We start from the raw sequence: 25368 nt of genomic DNA on the forward strand, positions 1-25368 counted from the left end.
GGTGCTGGCGGCAGGGCAAGGGGATGCTCGGGAAATCATCCATACTGGGAAGGAGCCAGCGGGGAGCAAGACTGCGGTGTGGCTCCAGTCCCGCACCCCAGGGACTAACGGGGCGAAGCGACTGGGGACGTCCCTGCTGCGGGGAATGACCGGGGGGCTGTGGGCACGCTGGCCATTCTGGGGACATCCACTGCGCATCTGCAGGCACCTGACGGCGTCCCGTAAGAGGGTTTTTCTCTCATCGGCTGTGGGACGGTGCGAAGGGGTGTCCCGCTGTATCAGCTGTGGGTAAAGCACCGTAATCAGTGCCTGGGATTAGCAGGAGAGGATGGAGGGATCTGCCCCCGATCCGCAGCGCGCGTCCTGGCAGCACAGAGAATTATGTCAGCTTTCCCCTAAGCAGATTTTCAGGCTCTAGGTACCAGGTTTAATCCAGACACCGAAGGTACGTGCGGCAGCCGGTGCCTCCAGCAGGCAGCGATTGCTGCACCATCACCCCATTCATGGATGCTGGAGACCAGGTTGCCCTTTGCGTGCCAGCCGTGAGGCCCCCAGAGCCACCAGCCCTGCTGGCCCCAGGACGCTGGTTCTGCCCTCGTGCTGGCACCCGAGTCCATGGACGCCTGGTCGGGAGCGACACCGCGGGCAAGGTCCAGGATGGCTGCGGAGCGAAGCTGGCTCCCGCTGCACTGTGCATGACAACGGTGCAGAAGGATTTGCAGGATCATAACCCATCCTATCTGCCGTCCCCATATGCCAAACAATTAGTCTGCCCTCCCCACGCCCTTGTAAAGCACACCAGCAAATTACCTTCATTTCACAGCTGAGGAAACATGGTTCCACCGAGGCCACCTTGCCCAGGGGTGCACGGGAGCCGGCGGCAGGACTGCCCGGGGGTGGGGACCATCAGGACATCCAGGCAGATAACTGTAGCATCCCAAAAACAGCCTGCCCAGGAAAAAAGGGACATTTCACAGAGACATTTGCGTGTCAAAAAAGCGCAGTGAATAAACTGTCAGTGACCTCAAAAGCATGTTTCTGCTAAGACGCATTCCCGTGGATTTAGCATCTTTAGCTCAGCTTGGCCCATGGCACCAGTAAAAAGCACCTCTCCTACAGGACAATTTAGTTTGTCCTCTGAACGTCGCAGTCATTACCGTGCACTGTGCTAAGAGCAAACCAAACCACCACGGGATGTAGAAAAGACACTTGGTTCAATTAAACACTAAAAGCAACAAGCTCCTTTCTGCTTGGGTTGGGCAGAGAAGGACTAAATGCCTCTAAACCACACTCAGGAAAAAGGCGAGCTATTAATTAGAGCTGTTGTGTAGGCGCATGCATCGCAAACTCAGCAAGTAACACCTTTCGTGCTGCTTTCGGGGGGTGAGAGCCACAGCGCGGCAGGCGCGTTGCGCTCAACAGGTACAGAGCACTTCAAGCAAGCGCTGCAGTCACGTATGCTCACGTTTCTCGTGCGGCCAGGCCGTTATAAGAGAATCGGGGCTAATTCGGGTACCAAAATGCCATTGCAGGGGCAAGGGAAAGGCAGCGCGTGGACCTGTTGTGGTCCTTGTGTCGGCATCCTTCCATCAGGCAGGAGATGCCACTGTCCTTCAGATACCAGATCCGCGTCAAAAGGGACTTCAACAGTTAAAGGGTTCAGTCCCGGTTCAGCACGGCCTCTTCCTTCAGAGCTCATCTCGGCAGATAATGGACTTTGCCTTCTGACTTAATCTTCTGTAAATCTCTCTCCCTTAATTGCTTATCATCCGGAAACCTCGGAGTGAGCCAGGACAGACACTCCCCGCCATGTGATACAGCTGTCCTCTCTCTCCCTGCCGCCGTCCTGCTGCCGGCGTGTGCCCAGCGCATCCAGAGCACCCAGTACATCCAGAGAACCCAGAGCACCCAGAGCACCCAGAGCACCCAGTACATCCAGAGCACCCAGAGCACCCAGCACATCCAGCACATCCAGTGCACCCAGAGCACCCAGTACATCCAGAGAACCCAGACCACCCAGTACACCCCATACACCCAGTACATCCAGTGCACCCAGAGCACACAGAGCACACCCAGCACATCCCGTGCACCAAGAGCACCCAGTACATCCAGAGCACCCAGAGCACCCAGTACATCCAGAGCACCCAGAGCACCCAGAGCACCCAGCACATCCAGCACATCCAGTGCACCCAGAGCACCCAGTACATCCAGAGAACCCAGACCACCCAGTACACCCCATACACCCAGTACATCCAGAGCACCCACAGCACACAGAGCACACCCAGCACATCCCGTGCACCAAGAGCACCCAGCATATCCAGAGCACCCAGTGCACCCAGCACACCCGTGCACCCAGCGCACCCAGAGCACCATCACATCCAGTGCACCCAGAGCACCCAGCGCACCCCTGCGCCCGCTCGCGTCCCCGCGTGGCACATGGCAGCCAAAATCCGCGGTGGCACGAGCAGCACCGGCAGACAGAGACCAGGGGCTGGTTTTCAACCTGCTTCTCCGAAGCTGCTCGTCACGAACAAAATGTCAGGAGGGTTTTACAGCTGCGCTTCCCCGAAGCAAAGCTGCTGCCTTTGCCGCCAGCCATCGCTGCGCTCGGCAGCTCTGGGTGGGAACTGAAATCGCAGCTCTCTCGTGCAGTCCCCGAAAGAAAAGGGCTCCATTCCCCTCCCCACCATACCCCGGCTTCTTTCCACCCACGGAAGAGCAGAGGAAGCCATCGAGAAGGCAGCACACCAATGTCCTGGCGTAAATCAGAGCTCACAGGACGCAAACTGCCCCTTGTAGCACAAAGCCTGCCTGGGGTCTAACTCGGGGCGCAAGCCTGCATCAAGGACTTGATGTTAATGGGAGCTGGTGTGTCTTTCAATTAAGAAATGCCTCTTACGGCAGCTGCGAGCAGCATTTTGCTCTCCTGGCTGTCGAAGGAGCAATCCCGTCCTGCAGAGGGAAGACGTCATGCGATGGGAAGGTTGCTAAGCGAGCGGTTCCCTCCTTATGATGCACGACTTCATTACTCGGCTCCCTAAATGGATGTTACATGTAAACGACATTTGCCTTAGAGCATATGAGCATCCCAAAATAGTGTGTGCGCCTTTCTGTGTTATTTGTATGGTTTTCTGAAGAATGTCCCTATTGTCTGCCGCGTTTGCAGCGCCTGATGGCTGGAAATCGCTGCTCGGTGCTGCGCAAAACCCTTTGGTGGGGGGTCGGCCGCGGTGCGGGAGGGATGGGGAGCCCCGAACCACGCGAGCCGCGTGCGGGGGTCCCAGTGATGGGGGAGCCCCGTGTGCAGGATGGGGCAGGTGGGCTGGCCGCTGTGAGCTGGGGGGCTTGGGACGCAAAGCCAGTTTCTCTCTTGCTCAGATCATCTTTCTCTCTCTGCCTTGAATTTTCTCTTTCTCAATGCTTCGCTCAGTGTTTCTTCTACGGGCCAAATGTTACAGGCAGAGGACAAAGCCCGAGGGGAAGCGCCTCTCACACCCCAGGGATGCTCACAGACCCCGCTCCTGCACGAGCCTCCCACCGCTGCTTGACTCCTGCCCCTTGCAGACGGCATCGCCCTGCCCCAGGGACCGAATCCTGCTCGTTCCGCACCTTCCGGACTCGCCAGCGACAGCAGGGGCCGCGCAGAGGTGGCAGAGGCCACAGCCACCGTTTCATCCCGCCAGGTAAAGCCATTTCTCAGGGGCTGCAGCCTCCCACCGCGCAGGCAGCGCCCGGGGGCCAGGGGGGACCAGCTGCTCGCGTGGCCGTTTCACCTAAAATTGCTTAAACTCAGCCCAGCGCAGCCTGTCGTCTTAGATTAAGTGAAGCGTACAGAGTGAAGGTATGGCACCAGCTCCCGCACGTTACGTAAGGCACAAATTAAGAAAGAAGAAAAAAGCGGGGAAAAAAAAATAATAAAAAAGAGGTTATGACCATCCTGAAGGGAGAAATTTGTTTTCCATTTTTTTCCCCGGTTTCATAAGAACATCCCCAGCAGCTGATCTTTGCAGCACCAACATAATCCGGTGATATATTTTAATCCCATTATGTTGCCATGTGCTTGCTCGTAGTCTGCCTGGACTATGAGGAACAGATGTTTCCTAATTGGCACTTCTGCTGCCCAGGAGTTTTCATCACTGAAAATAGTTCCTTTGCCTTTCCGCGGTGACATTGAAAGCGCGAGACCCCCGCCGATGGTTTTTATGGCCTCAAATTATACAACGGCGCTGGCTGCTGATATCCCAGTGACCCACCTCCAGCCGCCGGTTCCTGCACGAAGGCGGCAGCGCTGACACCAGGTCGGGCGCGTGGGTACAAAGGATGGGTCACGCCGCCTCTGCCGGCCATCAACGGGGTTTAACTGTCGGCTGCGGCGGGACGAGGAAGCAATCGGGGATGCCCCGACCACTTTCCCAGAGGGAAAACCAATGTTTTCCTTTTTTTCCGATGCATTTGGGTAAGGCCATTTGACGCACAGCCCCGTCCCACGGCAGGGTACGGCACTGGGGGTCGGGGCTGGGCGCTGCGGCCGTGCACAGGAGGCTCCTCGCCCTCGGCTGCAGCCGACTCGCTATTTCCCAGCGCAGACCTTTGGCTTTTCATATTATTAAAGCGTTTCGGTTTTGTCCTGAGCGTTTCATAATCAAGCGTCGGGAAAAACACACGGAGCGACTGAGTGTGGTACACGGGGCAGGAGCAGCGTCGCTGAGTCCTAACTGCTGCTCTAATCCCCTGATACGTTTTAATCCCATTATGTCTCCATGTGGCTGTTTCCAATTCTGGCCTTTGAAGAAGTGATGTTTCTTAATTAGCATTTCAGCTGGACAGGAGTTTTACTTGCTGAGAGAAGCCTAGGAAGCTGTGAAGCTTTCTTTCCTTCCTTTTGCCTCCCTCTTTGCACTAATGTTAGGAACAAAAACCAAGCAGCAGGGAAGCAAGTGGGAGCCTGGCGTTCCGGACAAGAGCATCCATCAGCTGCGGTCATCTGCTCCCGGCGGCACAGGGCAGAGCCCCAGGTACCTCGAGGTCATCAAGGTGCATTTGTCTCACCAGTTGCCGGACAGGAGTTGGTATTACCCCTGCCTATAAATACGAGAGATCTCCTCCGCTGACCCGCACGGCCCCCCATCGGGCGGGAGAAGCCGTACTCCGGGCTGGCATGGCTCCAGGGATGCTAACGGGTCCTGAGCCGGCATCCAGCAGCCATCAGTCCTGGCTTATTCCCTTCTCCACTTCTAATCCTCTGGCTTGGCAGCAGCATTCAGAGCCTGAAATGGAAAAAAAAAAAAAAAAAAAAAAAAAAATCACTTGACACACCCCCCCCCCCCCCCCTTCACATACGAGCATTAAAAATTTTTCACTGTGAGCGGGGGATTTTGCAAAGAGAAGCCGAGGAGGGACGTGCTGTTCACTATGCGGCACGGTGCCAGCACCCGGTGTGCGTCCCCCGGCCCCTCCATCCTCCCGGCCACCGTCAGGGACCCGCCACGCAGCAGGTCCCCTCGCTCACGGTGGCTGCTTTTTCACCCCAGGTGTTTTCTCTAATCAGAAGAACGGGAAAACAGGGCAGCAGCGGCTGTTGGCAGCTCAGCATCCAGCCCCGCTGCTCCCCATCGCCCCGGGGACAGCGGGAGCCCGGCGTCCCTCTTCTCGGCTGGAGAAATAATGCCGGGTTATTTCACTCTCCTCCCAGCTTTGGCATTAATCAGAGGTGAGATTACTTTCCTACTCTACACGCCACAGCTGAGCGTTGATAAATCACAAATCTGCCCTGAAAACCACAAGGCTTTAATAATATATGCTGGGTTCCTGCTTATTTTTCCTTTCCATTCTTAAGCCCTTAGTATTTGTGGCTACGGTGTGCGTGTATGCACAAACATGGGGCTGGAGGCTCAATTTCATTTAAAGAAAAATAAAAAATCTGAGCTGAGAATCTCATGTAATCACGTGGCTCCAGAAGCTGGAGAATTAAACACAGCAACAATAATTCTCAAAGGACAAAAATCTGTGAAACCCGCAGTAAACTCCTAACAGTTGGCAAGGCGCATTCAATACCCAAAGTATCCAGGCTGCAGATAAGATAAAAATTTCCCCCCACTATGACTAAGAATAAACATTTCATATTTTTCAAGACTCTTGTTTTTTTAGCCAATTATTTCCCCGACCTTGGCGCGTCTCCCAGGGCCTCGGCACCCTGCGCGGGAAGGGGGATTTGCCCCGCTGCCCCCGCTGGGCTCGGTGGGAAGGCAAAGGGAAGCCAGCGGGAGCACACGGGCGCTTTTTCATCTCGTTTCGTCCCATTTGCTTCCCCTTCGCCAGCCCATCCCGCACCCAACACGGTCCCCCATGACGGCACGTTCCACGGACAGACAGCGGCCGATGCTCAAGTTGAAAAACAAAATAGGGAGGAAAAGGCACCTAAGTCTCAGGGGTGATTTAACTGGCGTTTTGCATCATTTTTATTCTTGCATTAATTACTCCGTGGCAAATTGCTGCTGTGTTTTCCCCTGCAGGCAGCTCCCGTTCCCGAGGGGGCACATCCCGGGCTGCCGGCGCTCGCTGCGGGGGACGAACCTGCAGAGGGTCCCAGGGGGTCCCCACCGCCCGGTGGCACCTGCGGCTCCCGCGAGCACCGAACGTCCCCCAGCCACCGCGGGCATCGGCGGGAACGACCCCCCGAGGGGGGCCGAAACCCGGCGGGGCCGGTGGCAGAGGGGTTTGAGCCAGTATTTGCTGGGAGGAAAAAAAATTAAAATACTTCGCCAGTCTGGAGAACAGCTTTAGCTCTCCCGTCTATTGGCATGACAGCAAAACCACCCACCCGCCGGCAGAGCCGTGGGACTGCTGAAATATCACCAGCCACCGCCGCTGACGGCACCCGCTGTTCCTCCCCCCGCAGCGAGGCCCGGGGGGGCAACGGGGAGGGACAATGTCCAAGAGACACAGTTTGGGGTGGCCGGGGACACCGGGTCGCTGTGGCCGGGGATAAGGGGGGTGAGCGTCAGGATAGCAGCCTGCCAGATGGCACCTCCCCAGCTCGCATGGGAAGGAGGCGATCTTGTGCTTTTGAATAAAATTTTTTAAAAAATAATTAAAAAAAAATTAAAAAAAAAATATCCCGGTATGTTTCTCTCTGAGCCAGCGACGGCGACTGCTCAGCCGTGCCGAGCGTTGCACCTTTGGAGCGATCACGTCTCCCGAAACCCTGGGTTCAGTGGTGACGTTCCCAATGGTGGCGACTCCCCCCCAAAAGCCAAGGACGCTGCTCGCGCCGATGAATCGCCTTCACCCTCAAACCCGGCCCTGGCTCCTCGGCAGCTCAGTGCAGCCTCACGTGCCCATCAGTGGCTCTCGCTGCTCGGCAAACAGCCTCCGAGCCTCCCATTTCTGCTCCCCCCGCAGGTCCTGCCATGTCTACGGTTTCTCCAAAAGGAGAAGGGGAGGTGGAAGGAGGAAACATCCCAGAGGAGGACACGGAGACGGAGCGAGCAGCCCACGCTGCCGTCTCCAGCCCCACGCTGCGGGGGGGTGTATCCAAACCTCTGGGAAAGCCATAACGGGGTGAAAAAGGAACCCTGCGAGAGGAGCTCGGAGGAGGTGCCTCGGCATTGCCCCCCGAGAGCCGAACCCCGGCTTTCCCTGCTCCCATGGTGCAGCCACCCTGTGCCAGGGCAGGGGCTCGTGGCGTGCCCTGTCCTCTGCCCCCCCCCGGGGCAGGGCTGGGCACCACGGCCGGGGACGGCGGCAGAGGGTGCAGCGGTTGTTCACGCCATCACCTCCCGAGCGCTGCCGGCAGCCGCTGGGCAAACTGGGTGGCAGCCAGAGTCCCAACATCTGACAGCTCCCGCCTCGGCGTTTGGCACAGGGTGACACCAGACCCACTCTGCCCCGGGGGCCTGGGGACCGCAGGGACGGGCTGCCACCGCTCCCCCTCTCTGCTCGCCCTCCCCAGACCAGACCCGGCTCTTTGCCTCTCTCCGCCCAGACCCTGCCTCTGGGAAGACTGGGAGATCTGCCCACCCTGCCCGGGTTGCCTGGGCAGATGGTCTCCCATTCGTTATCCGTGTCTGCTTAAAATCGCAGCCAGATGGGGAGGTGGCTCTCTCCCCAGCTATCCCTACCCGTAGCAGCCGGGAACAGCAGTGATGCTGGGAGCCTGACCAGGGAATAACGCCGCTCGCCCCCCCAGGAGGAGAGCTGGGGACCTGCCAGCAGCGTGTCCATGCTCGGTCCCAGCTGGCAGCCGCGGTGGCCCGGTGGCAGGGGGAGGGATGATGCCCCACAGCCATCCCTGCAGCTCGGGGTCCCTCCGCGGGCAGCGGGCACATGGCGGGGAGCGGGGAGCGCGGTGCTCTGTGCTGGCACAGCACCTCTCCAGCCCGGCCAAAGACGGTGACACCCGGCAGCGCCGTTTGCAGGACGGGATGTGACTTCCTTCAGCAAGGGCAGGTTTTGGGGATGCGGTTACCAGTGAGCAACTGAGACAGAACAGGAGCAGCTGCCACATAACAGAAGCCCTCACTCGGTCAGGAAAACACGTCTCCTCCTACGCAATCCCCCGCAGAAACCGCCGGCTCCGGTGCGCTGCCATCGCCCCACGGCAAGCGGGGTGCAGCCCACCCACCGGGGCAAAGCACCCACCTGGGGGTCACGTCCTGCTCGTGCTGCGGCCGCTCTGTTTCCTCCCACCTCAGCCACGAAAGCTCATGGCCAGCCACGAGGAGTCCCATCCTGGGGAGGTGATGGCACCGGCCAGGACGCCGGGGTGGGGGTCGTGGCATACCTGAGTCCCCTTGCCACGGGCACCTGGGGCAGCGTGGTGGTCCCCAGTGCCCTGGGGAGCAGCCTGGGGTCAGAGAGTGGAAAAACCCACCCCAGCAGAGCTGAAGCCGCATCAGGTTGAGCTGAGGGCACCCACCTGAGTGCAACCAGCTGCCAGATGAGGAAATCCCCCTGACAAGCCCCACATGAGCCGCCTCTGGGCTCATTCACATTTTCCTCTTCTGCTTTCGGTGCTTTTCCCCCCAGGACCCCCCCCACTGCTCACAGCCGGGCTCTGCGGTCCCCGAGGGGGCCGCCCCCTCCCTGGCTGCAGGGACCTCAGGTCTCTGCTCTCCACCTCGCTGCTGATTTCACCAGTTTGCACCCCCAGAAGATGCCGTTTCCCACTAACGACTCACGGCCGGACGCCCAGGCGAGGCAGAACCCGCCCGTCAGCAGCACAGAGGGGCGCGCGTCGCTACTTCCATTAAACCCCCATTTTTCACGAGAAATTTTCAGGTCTGGGGTCATTCTGAATTTTCCCCGTCGAGGGAAACGCAGAGATTTTCGCCGGGAAGCGGCTGGGTCGAGGCGACGCTGCCAAAGCACGACTCGCCGAGGAGCTGGCATTTCGCAGCAGCGTTTGGCAAATGATTAATTCAGATTATCGCCCGGTGGAGCTGGGCCTTGCCAACGCGGTGATTTATGCCGGGCTCAGTCATCCTGAGCGCAGCGGAAAAGGCTTTGAAACACTGAGGATTCGGGGGGCAAAACGCCGTCCACCGGGGTGGTCGCACGTGGGAGGTGATGGGGAGAAGGGCGGCGCATCCCTGTCTCCCTGCAATTCCCGGTTTTGCCGGTGTTCATGCCAAAACGCTGCAGCGGAGCAGCCGCGGGCAGGTGCCTGCTCCCCGGGAGCTGCGGTGCACGGGAGAGGAACCAGCGCGGAGTTTGCTGGGGTGTCCCATCAGACACCCATCACTGGGGATGGCTACCAAGATGACGAGGGGACTGGAACACCTCTCTCATGAAGAAAGGCTGAGGGATTTGGGTCTGTTTAGTCTGGAAAAAAGACAACTGAGGGGGGACCTTATCAACACTTATAAATACTTAAAGGGTGGGTGTCAGGAGGATGGGGCCAGGCTCTTTTCAGTGGTGCCCGGGGACAGGGCAAGGGGTAACGGGCACAAACTTGACCATGGGAAGTTCCACCTAAACATGAGGAGGAACTTCTTTACCCTGAGGGTGGCAGAGCCCTGGCACAGGCTGCCCAGAGAGGTGGGGGAGTCTCCGTCTCTGGAGACATTCCAGACCCGCCTGGACGTGTTCCTGTGCCACCTGCTCTGGGTGACCCTGCTCTGGCAGGGGGTTGGACGGGATGATCTCCAGAGGTCCCTTCCAACCCCTGCCAGTCTGGGATTCTGGGATTCTGGGATTCCGGGAAGCAGCCCCCCGACCCGTTCAGCCCCCTGAACCCCGCAGCCACCCCGCACCACCAAGCCGCAGTGACACACAGCCACTGCCACCCCTGCGTCCTGCCGGTGGAGGGGACGGGGCCAGCCCAGCAGCCTCCATCGCCACCTCCACCGCCCCGCCGAGCCCCCCCCCCGGGCAGGGGGCGGCTGCGGTTCCTCTGTGGCAGCAGGTGTTCGGCAGCTTCGTTTGGCTCATCTTACGATGCGAATAACTAAAGCATTATTTAGCATTATTCATGCTAAAATAAAGCATTATTGCTGATTAAAGCTTATTATGCTTAATAATTAAAACAATTATTTGGCTTGGAGGCATCCTGGCTGGGAAGGCAAACCCCCCCAAACCCTCGGTGCATCCACCCTGGCACCGCGGCGTTTTGGGGATGCTCTTGTGTGGCTGCGGAGGAGCCGCTCACCCTTTTCCGTGCCCCCCAGGAGAGTGCTGAGCCCCGCAGTCATCACGGTCATACTGGATCCCACCACGCCCAAGGGGTCCTGGCTGCGGAGGAGGTGAGCAGCTCCCGTCCCTCCTGCTGGACCCCCAGACCCCCGGCTCATCTCCCTCCGGCCAGTTTGGTGGTCTACCAGTGCCGGCTGGTGACCATAGCGATGCCGCTGGTGAGGAGCGGGTGGTATGTGGGCAGCACGGGGACCCTGGGGGTGCAGCCCCCCACTCCCCGCCCAGGAGCATGGGGTCAGGACGGGCATCCCGCGGGTGGGTTCCCCCCATGACCCCCCGAGGAATGAAGTGCCCAGAGCCGTGACTTTGAAACTCCAAGCTTTATTCAGTTGCTTTGGCAGCGGCGTGCATCACACGGGGGGAGACGGGAGGCGAGGCCGCAGGGGGGGCAGCGGCGGCCGGGGGAAAGCTTGCTCCGCTCCCCGCGCCCCGGCGTGGGCCGGGGGCTCTAGTTGGTGGGGTGGTAAGCGCCACGCTGGTGCCACTGCATGTCCCGGATGCGCCTGACCGACTGGATCTGGGGGTGCTGGGCGCCGAAATCTGAGCTGTCCTTGTAGTCCCCCTTTTCAAACAGGTACTGGTAGCCCCGGTAGCCAGGGTACTGGTATCCCACCCACCTGCCAAAGCAAGCATGGGAGGGGGGGTCACACACCATCACCCGGCCCAGCAGCCGCGGCACGGCACAGCCGAGGCTGCTCAGCCACGCGATGCTCCGGCATCACGCAGGTCCCCCCGCCACCCCCCGGTACTCACGTGCCGCTCTGCACCCGCACGGATGAGACCTTCTCCTGGTAGCCGTGTGCGTGGAAGCTGGGCACATCGTCATCTATGATTTCGATCTTCTTGCCGGTGAAGCTGGGGTTTTCGTACAGCACGATCTTGTGCTCCTGGCTGTCCTGCAGCGGGGAGAGCAGAAACGGGGCATCAGCGGCAGCCGGCACCCAGGGCTGGGAAGGGGGTGAGGGGTAGGGGGGGGCAAAGCCCAGGGCTATGGGGAAACCGAGGCGAGGGGCCGGCACCGTGTGCCGCCGCTCCCACCGATGCCGGGGGGGTGCTCCGCATCCCTCCATCCAGCTCCGAGAGCCGGCGCCTGCGTGGGCACTGCCAGACTTACCAGCAGACGTCCTCCGCTCTGGGGTCACCTGCCACTGCCCCCGTCCCCACGCTCCCTCCGACCCCCCCACCGGCTCCCCGGGCCCCGAGGGCTGGGGCGAGGGTGCGCAGGAGGGGGTGCCCCTCCGCCCGCGGGGCTGGGGAGGGCGGGGGAAGGCTGGGGAAGACTTCTGGCTGCAGACCTTGGTCTGGCGGGTGGGTAGTGGCTGTCTGGGTGCTCTCACCACTTTGATGGGTCTCAGGGAAGTGATGCTGTCGCTTCTCCGGCTGTTGGTCCAGGAGTCCCAGCGGGGGTACTCCCCCTTCTCAAACACAAACTGCTCCCCTTTGCAGCTTGCCTGCTCGTAGCCCACCCAGCTGGAAGAGAGCAGGGGACACGCTTCAGTCGGGGCGGCAGCAGCACCCCCGCACTGACCCCGGCAAACGCCCTCGGGCTGAGCCCCGGCCCGTGCCCCCCGGCAGAGCGCAGACCCCTCTGCTCCCTGTTGGAAAGCGGAAAGGAGCAGCGTGGTGCGCGCTGGCAGGGTGGGAGCGGGCAGAGCAATGCCCCCGGCCCGCACACGGCACGGCCAGTCCCGGGTCTCTGCTGGCAACGGCACGGCAGAAGCGCCGGCGTTGCCCGTGAGGATGCTCAGACATGGTGACCACCCAGCCCTGGTCACCAGGGAGCCACAGAAGGACGGGATCACCCACACGTCCCCGATGGGGCTGTGCTCCTGCCCTGCTGTTCCTGGGTGCAGCGCGCTGCCAGCCATGGGGTGCGGGCAGGGAACCCCCCCCGGCGCTTCCCCAGGCGCTTTTCAGGGGCTCCCCATTGCCCAGAGCCCCCAGCCTGAGTAACACACGCAGGGGTCAGGATGGGGAGAGGAGGTGCCACCGAGGGGGTGCCATCCCCGCCTGTCCCTGTGCCCAAAGGGAAGGGCACCAAACTGGGGTAACGCCGCCATCCCTGTCCATGCCCACACCCCTCCAGCTCCCCTCCACCGAGCAGGGCTGGGGGGCACCAGCCCACCCAGGGGACCCTGTCACCCCCTGCTCACCCGCTGGCATCCCCCGGCACCGGGCACCCACGGGGGCGAGGTGGGGAAGCAGCACAGCAGCGTCGGCTGGGTGAAATCCGGGGTACAGAGGGGAGACCCCCTCCACATCCCAGCCCCTGCCTCCCTCCCGCCCACCGCCGCGGCCCCACCAGCCCCCCCAGCACGTACGGTCCGGAGTGCACGAGGATGGAGCCCACTTTGTCCACGCCGGCTTCCTTCAGGTTGGGGCAGGCACCGCTGAGCTCATGGCAGCGGCCCTGGAAGTTCTCCTGCTCGAAGATGGCAATCTGGAAGAGAGCGGGGGCCTCAGAGCGGGACACGCTGCCCCTGGCACTACGAGGGGGCGGACACGCACCGTCCCCAGCCACTGGCTCAGCACATCTGCTGCAGCCCAGACATCACGCTGCCCCCCAAAACCTGCGCGTCAGCGGCTTTTAACCATCCTGCGAGCGTGGACCAACGCTTCCATCCCTCTGAGCGCGCGGCTCTCGCTCCTGGATGTCCGCAGGTCCCTGCCGGCGCCGGCCCAGCACCCTGGTGCCGCTCGCAGCGTGGTGCCTGCGCTCACGCCAGGCTTCAAACAGCCAAGCGGCTGCGGCTCGAGCATCGCGGCCGCCAGCGGGACACAAGGAGCAGGGCACCCAGCACACACGGGGGGAGGCAGCGGGGCAGCGCCGGGGGCTGAGCGCCGCCAGCTCAGCAGGGATTTCATGGGTCAGTGGGGCGGCGGGGGACAGATCTGCTGTGTCTGCAGAGCTTAGGAGTTGATCCGCTCCCACCCGCTCCACCCGCACCGGGGCCGTGGGATGCCGGCAAAATCCCGTGCATCTCCCACCCCTCGTCCCTCTGCGAACGGCTCAGCGCCGCAGCCACGACGCTCGGCACCAGCCGGGAGCACGGCGGGGTGACGGCGAGGGGCTGCATGATGGCAGTTCAGCTGCTCCCAGCCCGGCTGGGTCCCGGGGCAACCCAGGAGGATGATTTGGGTGCTCGGTAAGACCGAGGGTGCCCCAGTCCCACCACAGAGCGGAGGAGAAGCCACACACCGACCTTGGAGCTGGCTTGCTGCTGCTTGGAGGCTGGCATTTGGTGCTCGGAAGCCATCATAAGCTGGGTTGTCTGCTGCCTTGGGAGGAAAACTCAGAAAGTTACAAGCTGCCACCCAGGACGTAGCCGGCACCGTGCTCACCACCCCGCGTCCGTACCCCACAGCCCGCCCGGCGCTCGGCCCCTGGCTGCTCCCTGCTGCTGAGCTTCATGGAAAGGGGTGCTGGGGCTCAGGCTCGTGGCATGTGGGCACAGACCGGGTTTGCCAGGGCCAGTTCCCGCTCAGGGCTGCTCGGCACCACTCGCTCGTGGGGCAAACTTCCCCAGGCTCAGGCCCAGGAGGAGCCCAGGTGATGGTCCCAGCATCACGGGTCCCACCCATGATGGGACCTGCAAAGGGTCTCCAGCCTGGAATAAGGGGATCTGTGAGCCCAGGGCATTCCCGAGTCATTCCTGGGGGAGCCCAGCCCCTGCGGCTGAGGTTTTTCCTGCTGTCCCTGCTCAGCAAGTGACAGCCGAGGAGCCCCTGTCCCATGCGGGTGCCTGAAGGAGGTGATGGGGAGAAGCACCGGGGCTCCCACCATCACCTCCAGTCAAGCAAGTGCATGTGCAGGGTCGTCCCTACGAAGGACCTTCATCCTCAATCCCAGCGGGACCCCCAGTGTCTGAGCAGGCTCCAAACCAGGTGAAAATGGCTCTTTCCCAATACAACAAAAACAGAGCCATGGCCAGGTGGCAATACCCCTGAGCTGGCCACCCGGTTTGGGCTGCAGGGACAGGACTGTCCCCACGGCTCACCCCGCCGAATGCCCGCATCCCGCTGCCACCTCCGCACCTCTGCCCGGCGCCGCGGGACGGAGCAACGGCACCAGGGGTCGGGAGGAGGCAAGGGCAAAAAAGAGGACAACAAATAGAAAAGTCTTACCAGTTATACCAGTACCCGCTTGAGCCAGTGAAGGGCTGGGGCCGAGAGGTGGAATTTATACCGAGCCGCAGAAGAATGGTGCCAAAACTATTTACAAAATAGTTAAAGCATGATTCAAAGCGAGAATGCTGGATTAAAACCCAATGAAAACCAAGGTCAGCTGATCGGCTGCAGCCTTTGTCTCCCCAAACACCAAGTCGGGGAGTTATTTCATTAGCTTTCACATTCGAGTCGCCCGCTTTGTTGGGTTTGTTGGCAAGGAGATTTGGAGTTTGCATGCATCAGCCGAATGCATGCCAAGACCCAGACTGGCCCTTGCAAACAAAGCGCCCGCCAGCCCTGCTTCAGGAGTTTTGGAGCCAGAGACTTTATCCCTCCGACAAACCAGCGAGCCGCCCCGCTGCTGGGACTGCCGAAAACTGCTGAAGTTGGCTCTTTCCATGCGCGATAAAACGAGCCTTCAAATAACTGGTAAACGCCTGGCTTTGCCCGTCTGCATCCCCAGCGAGGGAGCGCCCGCACCCCACACCGTGCTGCCGCGGAGGGACCCTGCGATGCTCCTGGGGACACCACGGGACCCCCTTCCCGCAGCCGACCCGGGGCCTCGGGGATGGGCAGGGGCAGGATCTGGTCCCGGTGGCACCGTGAAGCGGGGCAGCACCCGGGCAGCATCCCCAGCCTGAGCGCGGGGGCAGGCGGGTGCCAGGCCTTGGGGTCCTCCTCCCTTATCCCCCTCCCTTTTGGGATCCCAGAAGCGTCCCAGCCCCAGGGGGCTGCAGGAACCGCAGCACGGCGGCCCCTCCATCACGCCAGGACACAGCCGAGGTCAGCGTGGGGGGCGCTCACAGCCTGGGACGTGTCCCCACAGCCGGGCTGTGCCCAGCGAGGGCAGCCCCCGCCCGGGGACGAGCCGAGGGTTAAGGGCAGCAGCAAAACCCCTTCGCTGGCACCTTGCTGCCGGCCGACCCGGGGAGACGTGTCAGGGCTGTGGGGTGATTGTGGCTGCAGCAAAGTGAGTTTCCCGGGGTGGGGGGGACACGCTACAACCCAGCTATCAGGCACCCCGGGTGCTGTGCAGCACCTGCAGACCCCGCTCACCCCGCAGAAGAGCGGGACCCCCCCTTGTCGTCACCCCAGCACGCGTCACACGGCATTAACGTGGCCTCCATCAGCTCTCTTCTGCACGCAGCATTTCCTGGGGGTCCCGCAGCAGATGTGCTGCAGCCTCCCCCCGACCCCGACAGCACCTCCGGGCGCTCCCCCAGACCCAGCGCCCAGGACAACCACACACAGGGTCACCTCCCCCGGGATATTGCCACCGGAGCCTGCCCTGGCAGTGACACACCAAGGGGTCGGTCCCCACGGTCTGCAGCTGCCCCAGACGCGGGTGAAGGGGCCTCGCGGGGCTGCGGGGGCCACAGGTGACTGTGCAGCTCCGCAAGAAGTCACAGCACGCCACGGAGAGGTTTGGCTAGTGGGGCTTGTGAGCAAGCGGCTACAACGCTCCCAGCCCTGCCACCATCCTTCTCCATCCCCTGTGCCTCCCGCTGCGGCACCGCAGAGGGATCCCACCACTGCCCTCCCCATCTTCCCGGGCTGATCCATAGGGGTCCCCGGCCCAGGACCCCCGTGGACCTGCCCCGGGACCCAGCGCAGGTTACGTGCATCCCCCCGGCTGCCCTCCGGCACATCCCGGCCCCTCGCACACCCCTGCGAGTGGCAGACACAGTGCTGGGCGCAGCTCCTGCCAGGCTGCGATTCCCCCCCGCCTTGGCTCTGCCGGGCTGGTTTTAGCTCATCTCAGCCGCGGGCGGTGGCGATGCCGCAGGGAGCCCCAGAGACTGGCCTGGAAGCAGCTTTTGCCGCTCAGGGTCACACAATCTCCTTTAGTAGCTGCAAACCCAGGCCCAAAAAGAAAAACTCTGGAGTGGCTGTTTGGTGACCGGCACGAAGCGCTCGGGCAGCCTCAAGCCATCTCCTGTCTCTGCCACCAGCCCCGGGTGGTCCCCGAGTGCGGCCGCTGTGCCCCCGCGCAGTGCTGGGATGCCCAGCTCCCTGCCAGCATCCTCGGGGCGCGTGGCACAGAGGGGTCTCTACCCCCCGCCTTTGCAACCAAACCAGCTGCCCGTGTGTGAGACATCATCCCCAGGGAGCAACAACCTGGGGTACGGGGGGGAAAAGCTTCCTTGGGACCGGGCTGGGGGGTCTGCAGGGTGCTGGGGCCGGACACAGCCTTGACCCCGTGGGGTGAGTCCCCCTTTGGGATGCACAAGACCTGGCAGGGCCTGGGGACGGCCGTTCTCCACATCCCCATTGCTCCCAGGGACACCCCAGCCCCACCGCTCCCGAGGCTGCCTGTGTCCCCCAGGAGCCCCCAGGCACCACCGTGTCCCCCAGGACCCCCCAGCCACCACCGTGCCCTTTGGGCTGGACGCCCTCCGGCAGCGGAGCGGGCAGGGCTGGGGAAAGTGAGGAAGGAGCCACCAGCAGAGCTCCCCCGGCCCGGGGAGATGCTTTGAGAAGGGGCAGAGAAAAACCTCCCCTCCCGGAGGGCACCGGCGCCGCTGGGGGAACAAGTTTTGGAAAGCTGCAGCCTTTACGTCACACTGCAAATACTCGCGCTTTCCCCGCTTCTGCCATGCACGGCAGCTGCTGGGGGCACTGCCATGGCACCCATCCACGTCCCACCATCCCCTGGACCACGTCTCCGCGCATTGCACCCCCCCACGAGCACAACCCCAGCCCAGCACCAGGCAAGGCCCCCGGCAGCCTCCAGCTCAGAGCTTTATTGAGTTTTTTTGCACAAAAAAACCACCAAGGTCACGGCCTCAGCTGGCGGCATCATGTCAGCCCCCCCCCGGCAGCGGGGGCAGCGCGGGGCTGGGGTGTCCTTCAGCTGTTCTCGAAGCAGCCCCGCTGGTGCCACTGCATGTCCCGCACACGGCGCACGGACTGGATGAGGGGCTGGTTGGCGTCCCACTCGTTCCAGTGGCGGTACTCGCCCTTCTCGAAGACGTGCTGGCGGCCCCGGTAGCCGGGGTACTCGTAGCCCACCCACCTGCGGGGGACAGAGGCAGTGTCCCGGGACCAGCTCCAGCTGCAGCCCCCCCCAGTGGGCAGGTCCCCCCCGGAGCGGGTGGGCATCATCCTCCCACCACCCCAGAGAGGGGGTGGCGGGGCCTCTGCCCGCCGCAGCCATGCCATGCTCTGCAGCGCTGCCCAGGGCCACTGCTCCGTCACCACCCCGTGTCACCGCAACAAGGCTGAGCCCGGCTGGGAAATGCCGTCATGCCGGGAGGGGTTGGGGACCCCAGGGCGGAGAAGGTGCCATGGCTCCACCACTCCTGCGGTGCTGCCCAGCAGAGCCCTGGGTCATGGCGAGGAGCCGTCACACGGCCCCGGTGACACTGCCTTGGTCCCCCTCACTCCCTGCGGGCCAGGGAAAGGCCAGGTGGGGAGGGAGCACGGGACATGACGGGCACAAGCAGCATCATGGGGACAGTTGCCTCATCCCTGCTGCAGCGTCTGTGCCAGGCATCCCTGCCACCACCCCAGGGGGACCAAACCACAGCGCCATGGGACGGGACCTTGATGGGGTGTCCCCGCATGCCCCCGGTGCCACCATCCTTACGTTCCATTCAGGGCCCTGACGCTGGCCACGCGGTCCTGGAAGCCGTGGGCCCAGAGGCTGGGGACATCATCGTCCACGATCTCCATCTTCCGCCCGGTGTAGCCCACGTTCTCAAAGAGGTGGATCTTGTGGTCGGGGCTGTCCTGCAAGAAAGAACGGGTCAGGGGATGCCCTGCGTGACCCCAGACCCCCCAGACCCCATCGCTGAGGCCACTCTGCTTGTCCCGGGGGGCCCAGACACCCCAACACAGCTGCTACTCACGATCTGGAGGGGGCGGAGGGACATGAGGCTGTCACTGTTGTGGCTGTTGGACCAGGAGTCCCAGCGCGGGTAGTCCCCCTTCTCCAGGACGAACTGCTCCCCGGCGAAGGCTTGCCGCTCGAAGCCCAGCCACCTGCGGGACCAGAGGGTCGGGGACGGCACGGCCACCCACCGCGGGGGGAGCACCCCATCCCGAGGCAGCGCTGCAGGGGGATGCTCTCCCTGTCTCCCTGGGGTTTGTCCGTCCTCCACATCCCGGACTTACGGGCCAGACTCCACCTGGATGGAGCCCACCTTCTCCAGCTCTTTCTCGGTGATGCTGGGGAGCTCCTCCGTCAGCTCGCACTTTTTCCCCTGGAAATTCTCCAGCTCGTAGATCGTGATCTAAGGTAGGGAGAAATGCCATCAGCTGCCGCTGCAGGACCCCCCCCTTGGCAAAGGCAGGCAGCAGCAGAGCAAAGTGGTCCAGCCACGTCCCCTCCGTCCCTGCCGCCCTGCGCCGATGTCGCTCCTCTCCTGCGGCAGAGCCGGATCCCACCACCCCAGGGCTTCGCTCCGCAGCTGTGTATGGGCCGAAGATGTTTGCTTGGCAAAACACAAGCTGATATTTCATCCGTGACAGGAGAAAACAAGTTGACTGGATGAAACACAGCATCGAAAACGCAGAGGGTTTGTGCTAAGAGACCCCCAGGGACGCGGGTTGCGGTCTCCTGCCCCCAGCCCAGCCATGGCCCATCCTTTCCTTCTCACTGCTCCCTCCAGATCCATTCTTTCCCCTGGTCTGGCCTGGAACAAGCTCTTTTTTCAGTGTTTTCACCGAAACCTTCCCAGGTGCAGAGACCACAACACCTCCTGGGGCAGAGCTTTGGCCTGAGCCGCAGGAGGAGTCGGATCCAGCGGCCGGAGCACGGCGGGGAGCAGGGCCCAGGGTGCCCGGCACAACCTGGGGACCAGGAAGGTCAGCGGAGCAGCCAGGCTGCACCCCCCGGGCCGGCCCGAAAGGGGTCCCGGCTGGAACCCCGCAGAGCCTCCTGCGGACACCGTGTGACGGGGGAGGTATCGAGGGACAGAGGTGACACCCGCAGTCCTCAGGAACATCCTTCCGCCCCAAAGCAATAAACAGCCCAAGCTCCCAGCACCTCTTTACCCCATTTGCAGGATGCAAATCACTCCCACCCCCAGCCTTCCCCGGCCGGGAGAGGCTTTTCCCGGCTTCCCGAGCTGCGGGGAGGGCAGCAGCCATTGCAACGCCCGCAGCTCATTTACCTCCAACCAACCCAGGAGCGTAGGAATTAAAACCTAAAAAAAAAAAAAAAAGAAAGAAAGAAAATACCCGGGGACTTTCACTGCTTAAACCTACAGCTGATCCCCGCCGTGACGGGATGCTTTATCTCCTGGATTAAAACATCACGCAGCTGCGCAGCAGGCGGGCGGGCAAATGTACTTGGCAGCCGCAAACGCAGCGAGCAGCGTCTCCTCCTGCCAGGCAGCAGCAAATTCCCCGGACGAAGCATCGCTCCCCGGCCCACAGCCCCACACGGCTCGGCTCGGGGCGGGGGGGGGATGAGAAGTGGATTTATCAGCGCGGCGACGCTAACGAGCTGCTGCGTCAGGAGAGCCGGGGGCTGCTTGCTCCCCCGGTACAACCCGCAGCGCTTCCAGATTGGTACCAGCCCGGGGCGTGCGCGCTGCAACGCTCAGTGACCTGCAGCATCACCCAAAGTCCGTAACCAGTTGCCCCCCGTATACCTTGTAATTGCCAACTCGCTCGCCAGCACCCTCCCCAGTCGCCATCTGCTCGGGGGGACTTTGCTGCTCAGTCATTGTGCCTGGAAAACCCAAATTGTAGGAGGTTAACACAGAATCGCCTTAACGTGGTGTATCAGCCTTTAAAGTATGAAATACTTAATAAGATACGAACGATGAAGCAGGCATGGGAACAGGTAGCCAAAATCAACACGGTTCCCGCGAGTGCAGCGGCTGTAAATCCCCAGGGATGTCCAGGCCAGAAGGAAGCACTGGGTTCCCCATCCTCCTCTCCCTCCTGCCCATGGCCCTGCGTCCTCACCCCGCCATCACCGCGGGGCCGGGGGGCCCGGCACCGAACCGAGTGACACGGGTCCCTCTCTGACCCCAGGCAGCTCGCCCAGGTGCTCATTAAACTCGTGTCTAAAAGCCTGTCCCCCTGTTTCCAGCAGGAATTTGGCCGGGTTTCAGCTTCCAGCTGCTGACATCTCCCCCCGCTAACATAAACCTGACGGCTCTCCCTTGCTCCCGCCACCCAGCGTCCCGGGGGACACGGGATCCCGGCCGCTGGAGCCGATGCCACCGCGTTGGCTGGTGGGAGGGTGGCAAGCGTCCTCTCCTTGCTCTCCAGGAACATCTCACAAAGTTCCGACTCCACAAGGAAACCCCATCCGAACACGCCTCCCCCCCCCCTCGCTCTCCCCGCGCTCACGCAAGGGATTGCCGAGAGGTTCACAGGAGGCAAATAAAAAAAAAAACAAAAAAAAACCACCCCAGTTTGACCGGCGTCCTTAACCAAAGCCCCGCAGCACCACTTCTCGCCAAGCATTAGCAAAACATTCGCTGCAGCGAGACCTCGACTCAGACATGTTAATTCTTTTTTAAAGCCCCTTCCAGTCCAAGCAGCGCCGCCGCTACCTCTCCCGGCGTGGTTCCGCTCTGCCGGCCGGCGCGGGCGGCCCCGCTATTTATGGGTTGCTTCTGAACAGAACAGCACATTATTTGGACGCTGATACAGCAGCTGCGTCTACTGAATTCCATCCATGAGATTTCATCTCAATAGCGGGGGCTCGCAGCGTGCGATGGGAACGTTATTCAGATTTCTCCCGGCCGGCCCTTAAAAATGTGCCACTCGATTTACAGAAGATTAACGTCGAAATTCGCATCAGCACGTTCACGCTGCTTCTTGCCAGGTTCTCTGGAAAACTCTCCCATCAGCAGTTAACGGGAGGGTTTAGCCTAGAAATCAAGTACAGCACAAAGCCGGGGGGGGGCAAAAAAAAAAAAAAAGGCAAAATATTTACAGCTTGTTTTGGGCTCCAACGCAAGACGAAACGCGGGTCGGCGTCAGCTCCCGGGAGCTCTGCGGGGAACGGGGGGCAGATGGTACCACGGCAAGAGGGCAAGGCCGGCACTCAAGATTTGGGTTCTCGCCCCAGCGTTGACCCTTCTCAGGAACATTATCGCCATCGAGCCCTTTTTCCTTCTTTGCACCTCAGTTTGCCGGGAGCGCGCCTGCATGAATCCCCTGGGATCAAGGGGACTGACAGGGTCTTTTGGGAGCCAAGTGCCTTGTACACAGGTCCATCCATCGCTACAGGGAAAGCATGATTTAACGGGGGGGAGGAAGTGCAATCCTGCCACACCAGATGCCACCTGAGAGCATTTTACTTTGCTGGACGCTAAGCTACGCTCAACCTACCCGCATCTCCGTCCAGTACCGCTCTTGCAGGGTTTTCCACCCTCTCTGAGGGCGCCTCAGCCTGAAACCGAGAACTAGACATGAAGCATTTACCAAAATTGTCAAAAAGTGACTCCACTGGGCCGGCTTGGACAAAACTGGAAGTTTGGGGGGATGGGCAGATGGCCAGAAACCCGTCCCGGCCGCAGCAGCGCCAGATGGAGCTCTCTGCTGCAATTTGCCCTAGGGTACCGCGCGTTCGAGCTGTTCACGGGGAGGTTCTTCACGCCCAGCCCGGCACCGACGATCCTGGGGAAGCCGCGGGGGGATACCCCAAGGCCAGTCCTCTAATGGACATTGGTTTTTTCCCCACATCGGAGCCCACCCCTGCAATGCCGCACGGCTCCCACGAAGGGGAGGGGAGGTGGGGTGGGATCAGGGTCTTCGCCATGTAAAGCTACCCATGAAGTGCCGCTGGCAGCGCAGCTCAGGGCGAGCTCATCTATTGCCATCGTTCAAATGACACTCGTACCAACCAAAGAGCCCAGCGCGGCCAGTGCTTTGATAGAGCCCGTTCTTATTGCAGCTCCTTTTCACATTTTCATCTTTCCTTGGAATACGAAGCCGCTTGCCCGGAAAATATATAAAAATCTCTTCTGTACAGAAGGAGGACTCAAAGGAGAGCGTGGAAGGGATTAAGTTGTCTCTCTTACCAAACACAACTGCGGCTGTTTTCGACAGATTAGAAATGCAGAATTTTTCTTACCAGCCCATTCCTTGCACTTCGCTCGGCAGCGGCTGCAGTTCCCGCGAACATTCCTCTCCCCAGCGCAGGGAGCCTGCCCTCGGCGAAGGCCATTGCAAAAACACGACAGAAGGGGCACTGGATCTCATTGATTTGTCTTCCTGACAGAACTCAATTTCCCTTAACTGTGTCAGCCTCTTAAATCCCTTCGAGAAATGCTGACAGCACAGTGTTAGAAAACAGATTATTTTCTTTTCCTTAATGTCTGGTAAAGCTCAACTTGAATCGTAATTGTACAGTACATTACACAACAGCCAGAATATCTTTATTACTTCGGAAACCATGGAGCACAAAATATTTTCTATAGCACAATGTGTTTATTGTGACCCATATTTACATACTCTGTAAGGCTACGTGCAACGATATAAAATTTTAATCTGCACAATAGCTCCTTCACAAACAGGCCTGATGCCGTCACGTCTAATATGGAAAGAGGAAAAATCCGCAAGCCGTTAGACCTCCTCCTTCTCCAATCCCACCAGAAGAAACAAGTTATTTTAGATGCTATTTTTGTGAGAATAACTTTGAGCGAAGAGGACGGCCGCGGGAGGGGGATGCGGCGGCTTCTGCCCCCCCCCCCCCCCCCCCCCCAAGAAAGGACGCCCACCCTTCACCCCCTCTGCTCCTACCAGCGCAGCCACAACCAGAGGTTCCTGGACGCTGCAGTCCCAGGTGAAAGACCTCAGAAAACCCTACCCCCAGTTCCCCATTAAAGCTCCACGGAGGCTGGGTTCTGCCATAAAAGCCCCGTCTTGCTTAAAAGCCCACCTTTATTCCTTAAATCCCCATGAGGATGTAGGAAACGGAGCTGATCGCTCTCATGAGTGCAGAGCTCAAGTCAATGAGAAAACCAACTTTTCCTTCGCACCATTTCTGTCTGGGGACAGTGACACCTCCACCCCCCGCACTGCCCCCGAAGGCAGCGGCCGGGGCGATTTATCCAACACATCCTTCGTGCCCTGGGGCCCGGGGTGGGCTGCAGGCTGCTTTGCTGCGTCCACACCATCAGGAAGGTGAAGACGGCCATCTCTGGCCAACAGCGTCTTCTTCACGCGAGCACAGTTATGGCCACAACGCTGCGTTTTTACTGGAATAGTTTGGGTTTTTTCATGGGGCTGGCTGGGCAACAGCAGCACCGGTGCTGCAAACACGGCTCCCAGAGCTCCCAAACCTGGATGCATCTGCTGGGGAAGAGCCACACCACGCGGCTGCACCCCAAAACTCCCCATCTCCCAGCAAAACAAGCTATCCCAGGAGAAAGCGTGGCTTTACTGTTCGAGGTTCGATGGTCAGCAAAGCCCTTCCACCACACCACGTGTGGAACACATGTCCTCTTCAATATATTCATCAATGACCTGGATGAGGGGATGGAGTGCACCCTCAGCAAGTTTGCCGATGACACAAAGCTGACACACTGGAAGGCTGTGCCGCCATCCAGAGAGACCTGGACAGGCTGGAGAGTTGGGCAGAGAGGAACCTTATGGAATTCAACAAGGGCAAGTGCAGGGTGCTGCACCTGGGGAGGAATAACCCCCTGCACCAGGACAGGTTGGGGCTGACCTGCTGGAGAGCAGCTCGGTGGAAAGAGACCTGCGGGTCCTGGTGGACAACAGGGTGACCATGAGCCAGCAATGGGCCCTCATGGCCAAGAAGGCCAATGGCATCCTGGGGGGCATCAAGAGTGTGGCCAGCAGGTGGAGGGAGGTCATCCTCCCCCTCTGCTCTGCCCTGGGGAGGCCACACCTGGAGCGCTGGGTCCAGTTCTGGGCTTCTCAGTTCAAGGACAGGAAACCGCTGGAGAGGGGACAGCAAAGGGCTACAAAGATGCTGAGGGGACTGGAACACCTCTCTTATAAAGAAAGGCTGAGGGATTTGGGTCTTTTTAGTCTGGAAAAAAGACGGCTGAGGGGGGACCTTATCAACACTTATAAATACTTGAAGGGTGGGTGTCAGGAGGATGGGGCCAGGCTCTTTTCAGTGGTGCCCGGGGACAGGACAAGAGGTAACGGGCACAAACTGGAACATAGGAAGTTCCACCTAAACATGAGGAGGAACTTCTTTACCCTGAGGGTGGCAGAGCCCTGGCACAGGCTGCCCAGAGAGGTGGGGGAGTCTCCGTCTCTGGAGACATTCCAGACCCGCCTGGACGCGTTCCTGTGCCACCTGCTCTGGGTGACCCTGCTCTGGCAGGGGGTTGCACTGGGTGATCTCCAGAGGTCCCTTCCAACCCTATGATTCTATGAACATGCCGCTGTCTCCCAAAATCCCACATTCAACTGACTTTTAAATTTGTCACAAACCAGATACAGCCCAGTCCGGGCTGGCGATCCCGCTCTCCTCCCTGGACTCGCTCTGCCCGCACGCAGGGTACCACACACACACGGCGTAGGTCTGCACACGCAGTTCCTCCGGCTCCACAGGATCAA

General features: G+C 60.8%; 2 protein-coding genes across 3 annotated transcripts; both read right to left on the bottom strand.

The window, feature by feature from the left end:
• Positions 1-11100: 11100 nt before the first annotated feature.
• On the bottom strand, positions 11101-14940 carry CRYBB2 (crystallin beta B2). 2 transcript variants are annotated; one of them, XM_063350597.1, is made up of 6 exons: positions 14818-14940; positions 13896-13971; positions 13014-13132; positions 12030-12162; positions 11446-11588; positions 11101-11309 (listed from the first exon to the last, which is right to left on the bottom strand). In XM_063350597.1, the coding sequence occupies exons 2-6, from the start codon at positions 13950-13952 to the stop codon at positions 11141-11143; spliced, it is 621 nt and encodes a 206-aa protein (XP_063206667.1). In that variant the 5' UTR covers positions 13953-13971; positions 14818-14940; the 3' UTR covers positions 11101-11140. The 2 variants fall into 2 exon arrangements, with proteins under 2 accessions (XP_063206667.1, XP_063206666.1); XM_063350596.1 differs by having other exon boundaries at positions 11988-12162.
• Positions 14941-17661: 2721 nt separating this feature from the next.
• CRYBB3 (crystallin beta B3) lies at positions 17662-22787 on the bottom strand. The gene is made up of 6 exons (XM_063350595.1): positions 22159-22787; positions 20460-20539; positions 18976-19094; positions 18711-18843; positions 18449-18591; positions 17662-17875 (listed from the first exon to the last, which is right to left on the bottom strand). The coding sequence occupies exons 1-6, from the start codon at positions 22238-22240 to the stop codon at positions 17710-17712; spliced, it is 723 nt and encodes a 240-aa protein (XP_063206665.1). The 5' UTR covers positions 22241-22787; the 3' UTR covers positions 17662-17709.
• Positions 22788-25368: the final 2581 nt, after the last annotated feature.

The sequence above is a fragment of the Chroicocephalus ridibundus genome, chromosome 13 (assembly GCF_963924245.1).
Source record: "Chroicocephalus ridibundus chromosome 13, bChrRid1.1, whole genome shotgun sequence".
Classification (NCBI taxonomy): Eukaryota; Metazoa; Chordata; class Aves; order Charadriiformes; family Laridae; genus Chroicocephalus; species Chroicocephalus ridibundus.